This window comes from Elephantulus edwardii, unplaced genomic scaffold, assembly GCF_000299155.1.
Source record: "Elephantulus edwardii isolate Elephantulus edwardi_28Jun2011 unplaced genomic scaffold, EleEdw1.0 scaffold00048, whole genome shotgun sequence".
Lineage (NCBI taxonomy): Eukaryota > Metazoa > Chordata > Mammalia > Macroscelidea > Macroscelididae > Elephantulus > Elephantulus edwardii.
The window spans coordinates 5,918,562-5,923,648 of NW_006399798.1; the positions used below are offsets into that span (position 1 = coordinate 5,918,562).

A 5,087-nucleotide genomic window follows, 5' to 3' on the forward strand; every position below is an offset into this window, starting at 1 on the left:
CCCTCCATCCCTGCCTTCATCCCTGCCTCCCTCCCTCTGTCCCTTCATCTCTCCCTCCCTCCTTCCATCCCTTCATCCATCCAGCCTTCTGGCCCTTCTGTGGACACACACACTCACGGTTTTGGCGGAGGCGGCCGCCACCCAGAGAAACTCCCCACTGGCTTCCAACAGACTGAAGATTGTTCTCCAGGTAAGGATGGCAGAGGTGCCAAGGCAGCTGCGGGGAGGAGGGGGCAGGGGAGCCTGCAGTCACCTCTGCCCTTCCACCACCCAGAACCTGGAGGTCTGCTTCCATGCCGAGGGCTGTGGCCTGCCACCTGAAGCCTTGCACACTGCCACCTTCCAGGTGAGCTGCACCCACAGGGACGTCTGCCTCTCCATGCTCACCTCTCTGAGCACCGGCTACATGCCTTGCAAGGAGGGGCCAGTGCAAAATGAGAATGTGGGGCCCAGTTAAAAAAAATCACTAAGGATTTCAAGACCGGCGCCCACTCGAGTGAATTCCAGCTCACAGCCACCCTGTACAAGAGAGTAGACAGAGCTCCCCATCGGGTTCCAAAACTACACTCTTGAAAAACATTGCAGTTTTTCTCCTGCAAAGTAGCTGGTGGTTTTCAACCTCCAGCCTTTCCCTTACCAGCCAAGTGTCGAGTATGAAGCCTGTCTAGGCCCAGGACCTGGTGCTGCCTACACCACATGCCCACAGAGCCGGTCCTGCTGGGCCCCAGGCAGTCTGGGCTCCCTGAGGCCCAGAGGTTTCTAGATCGAGCTGGCCTCTCTCCCTTGGGTACGGGCACCTAAATTTCAGCAGTGACTTCCGATGCCCTTCCCCAGGCCCTGAGCAGGGACCTGACACTACAGGAGGCCTCCAGCCGGCAGCTTATCCAGAAGTATTTCTGCAGCCGCCTGGAGCAGCAGGTGAGGCATCCCTTCGCCCCACATTGGGAAGAGGCCCCACAGAACCCTGCATTGGCCCAGCCCACACTCCCCCTGATTCCCCGCTGCAGGCAGGAACCCCCTCTGAGGAGCTGGGAGTGGTCACCCTCAAGGCTTCCTACCTCACCTCTGAGCAGAAGCTGCGTGTTGAGCTGCTCAGCGCCTCTGGCCTGCTGCCCCTAGACTCCAACGGTGAGTGGGGTCTGCCAGCCGGCCACTCCGACCCAGTGTCCTCACACTGGCCCTGCGCCCCCAGTGCCCCATAGGTGTGGCTGCCCTCTCCCCATAGCTGGACCACTGGGTGTATTTCCCTCGTTACCAGGAGGGGTTAGCACTGTGGAGGCTCAGGGCCACTGCCAACCATCCCTCCCTTGGGCCCGTGCCAGGCTCCAGCGACCCCTTTGTGCAGCTGACCTTGGAGCCTAGGCACCTGTTCCCCGAGCTGGCCCCGCGGGAGACCCAGAAGCACAAGAAAGATCTTCACCCGCTGTTTGATGAGACCTTTGAGTTGTGAGTAGCTCTGCTCTAGACCCTCCCTCTTTTCTCAGCCCCCTCCCATGTCCCCTGCCTCCTGCACCCATGACAGTCACATTTGCACACCAGGGAGGGGGCACCAGGGACAACAGTTCCACAAACCTGCTCCTGGGAGGTCAGGTGGGACTACTGGGTAGGGGTGACTCCTGGGAAAGGTCCTGTCTGTGAGCTCTTCTCTCTTCCCTGCCACACCCCGAGACAGGCAGTCTGGGGTATGCAGGACCCCCTGCAGGCTCCTGGTCAGAGTGGGCGTCAGATTGCCTGAGAATGGCATCTGAGAGGGCTGCTTCCTCCCAACCTGGCCTGTCCCCAACTGTTGGGAGGGGTGGCAGTGACAGTTAGCATGACAGTGGAGCCCACCTGTCCCTCTGCCCAGTCTGGTGCCTGCAGAACCATGCCAAAAGGAAGGGGCTTGCCTCCTGCTCACCGTGCTGGACCACGACACGCTGGGGGCTGACGACCTGGAAGGCGAGGCTTTCCTACCCCTGCACTCCGTGCCTGGCCTGCCTGGGGACGAGGGGCCTGGCGAGGTGCCCCAGACCCGCCTGCCCCTCACCTACCCTGCACCCAATGGTAGGCCAGTCCCTGGGACAAGGGAAGGGGAGGGCCCAGACCAGGGTACAGAGTACCCCTGACCGGACAGTCAGGGCCAGAGGAGGCCTCCTTGGGGTGGGTCAGGAACCATCGTGGCACCTTGTCTGTCATTGTCCTTGAGGCAAGAGACGTTGAGATTTAAGCCAGGTGTAATGTGACTCCTCTGGCCAGGGCACAGCTCTGAGTCTCTGATCAGGGCATGTCACTGGCCGGCGGACCCAGGCAGGATGACAGTAAGAGTTCATCTTTGGCCCTCGTCATGACCCAGTTCCAAGCCCTGGACTGATTCTGTTCTCACAAGATCGCAACCAGGGAGGTATTATCTCCATTTTACAGATGCATAAACTGAGGCACAAGGGCTTAGCTAACTCACCTGAGGACCTCATAAAAATGTGAGTCACAATTACAGTCCTGTCACCACCTCTGGCCCCTAAACTGGGCCCAGGCCAACACTGGTGCCAGAGGACAGGAGGCTTTCCAGCCTTGTCTTATGACCTTGGCAGGTAGGCTGAGGCTACCTGGGAAGTCAAGTCAGCTGGGGGTGGGCAGTTCTGGCCTGGGGGTGCTCCTGTGAGTCTGCAGCCCCAACCCCTCTCCTCATAGGGGACCCAATCCTGCAGCTGCTGGAGAACCGCAAAGGGGACCGTGAGGCCCAGGCCTTCGTCAGGCTACGGAGACAGAGGGCCAAGCAGGCCGCACAGCACTTGCCGAGGCCAGGGCGGTAGCGGCTGGTGGGCTCCCCATGAGGCCTAGGACTCTGGCAAGCCCCCACCTGGGTCCTGCAGGGCTGGGAGCCCAGCCCAAAGTGTAGCTCCCCCTCCTGAACAGGGTCCCAGAGACAGGCAGCCAAGTGAGGTTCATCCTCTCTCCTGGGCTGGGAGGTGGCGCCGCAGGCAGCTGTGTGCACTCCCCTACAGCCCTTCCCCCTCCTGGAAAAGATGCCATAACCCAGTGGGTCTGACCCAGAGCCTCCTGCAGAGGGGGAGCTGCAGCTGCCTGAGGTAGGGCCACTCCTAGGTGGTGGCATCACCAAGGCATTGCGCTCACCTGGGCTGAGGAGCCAAAGGCAGTGGCTGGTACGCCCACACATGGCACAACTCAAGGGCTGGCTAGCTGTCTGCAGAGGCCACCTCTTCCCCAGACAGCACTTGCCCGCAAAACAGATCAGCTGATCATCTATTTGTAAATTAATCCACAAATAAAATAATAAAAAGCCACTGACCATCTGCTGATAATGGAAAAGTCCAAAAATGGACAGTGGAAAATCTGGAAATGAATACTAACGTTGCTGAACTCTGTTGAAACAGCAAAAGTCCTGTTCTACAGGCAGCCCCGTCTCTGAGTTGGTCAGTCCCAAGCCTGTCTTGAAACCCAATTGCTAAGTAAGCTGGAACAGATCTGGCAGCTAACGTTCTTCTTAACGTGGTGTAGCTTTCCATGCATGACAAATGTACAGAAACACTTGCAGATACATTCTCTTTAATGCAGGAATGCTCATGCTTTGGTGCACTCTGAGAAATAGCACTCCTCTGCTATCTACAAACCATTGTATGTATGTTCCTCCAGTTTTTAAGAGGGTTTACAGGAGCTGGCTCAGGTCAAATACTCCTAACTGGGGATGGCCAGTGTTTAACATACACAGTCCACCCTCTTCTAGAACACACCGCTGAGGCCAAGCAGCCCCCTCTCAGCCTTCAGGAGACCTTCTGTAGATGTAACAATCTCCTGACTTCACTTAGCTGGAGTAGCATCAATTCTAGGAGCTACTACCTTTAGTTGGGCCTGGTCCAACCCTGGTGCCTCAAATCACAAAGCAGCAAGGTAGAGGTGGGGAGACTGCTGAGTAAGTAAGTGGGCTAACTGGCTGCCCTGATGCTGTGGTCTCCAAGGCAGTCAGGCAGGTACAGCAGGCTGAGTGGGTTTCTGACACTCCAGGGGTGCTATACTGCAGTTGGGGTGTAGCAGGTCAAGGCCAAGAGGTTGCTCTAGACAGAGGGTCTCCCAGGAGTCTGGGGGAGGTGGCCCGTGTACTGACCAGGAAGACCCCATATCCCATTAGCCCTAGCTCAGAGTGTGGCCCCCTCACTTCCAGAGCAGGGGCTCTGAGGGCTGCAGGGGTACTCATCAGTCAGGGCAGGAGGGGTGGGGAAAGGAGCACTCCTCTGGCCCCTGGCCTTCTCATCCTGCAGAGCTATGGACATCACCCCAGAGAAGTCACTAGGAATCTCTGATCCTCGGGGAACAGTCTGGGTCCTGCTGCTTTTGGTGAAGTATCCAACTGGAGATCGTGGCCCTAGGCAGAGTCCCAGGCCTGGGCTGTGACAGCCCCTCCGTCCGCATTCCCCAGGCACTGGTGGAGGCCCATTCCACCCCCCCATCCCTCCGCCCCCGAAGCCTGGCCTCAGAGTTTCTGAGGCGGCAGGCGGTAAGGCCCAGCAACACAGAAAAGAGCTCAGAGGCCCTTCTCCCGTCCTTTCCCAATCCCATGGAAAAAGCTACCACAGCAAGTTCATATTTTATTTCCAATAGGCTTAGAGCTTTGTTGATTTTTGCATTTTTTCGTAAAAAAAGAGAAAGTTTTCACTTAATTCATTGAAAGCCCTTTCGTGCTGAGCCCAAAGGGGGGGGGGCCTAGGTTGGGATCAGACCCTTCCCAGCCCCTTTGCCCCAGACACCAGTGCTGGGAGCGAGGCCACCACTTCCTCCCGCCCCGCCCTCCCGCCCACGGCACCTCTCTGTACATGACAATTTAAAAAGGGAAGCTAAGACACAATATACAGTGGACAGGCACGCACACACATGCACACAGGCGTCCGGCCCGGGCCAGGCGGGACGTCAGCTGCACTCGGAGCACCACGGAAAGCCCTGGAGCCTTCCTGCCGGGCGGGGCGGGACCCCACTTGGTCCTCACAGGCCGCAGCCCCTCCCACCAATTGCCCTGCTAGCTGCCAGAGGGAGGGTGCGGACAGCAGGTGGAGGGCTGTGCCAGGAGGGGGGACAGGCCAGTGCGGGGGGGGGGGGGG

At 58.5% G+C, this 5,087-nt stretch overlaps 1 protein-coding gene across 1 annotated transcript in view; it reads left to right on the forward strand.

Moving 5' to 3' along the window:
- The window catches only part of UNC13D (unc-13 homolog D (C. elegans)), a 17,013-nt gene extending 14,223 nt beyond the window's left edge, over positions 1–2,790 (forward strand). Inside the window, exons 26-32 of the mRNA XM_006886203.1 lie at positions 85–190; positions 275–346; positions 835–918; positions 1,008–1,128; positions 1,323–1,446; positions 1,847–2,043; positions 2,668–2,790. Coding sequence (XP_006886265.1) covers positions 85–190; positions 275–346; positions 835–918; positions 1,008–1,128; positions 1,323–1,446; positions 1,847–2,043; positions 2,668–2,789 — 826 coding nt within the window. The 3' untranslated portion in view covers position 2,790. The remainder of the gene's footprint in view (positions 1–84; positions 191–274; positions 347–834; positions 919–1,007; positions 1,129–1,322; positions 1,447–1,846; positions 2,044–2,667) is intronic.
- The last annotated feature ends 2,297 nt before the right edge of the window (positions 2,791–5,087 follow it).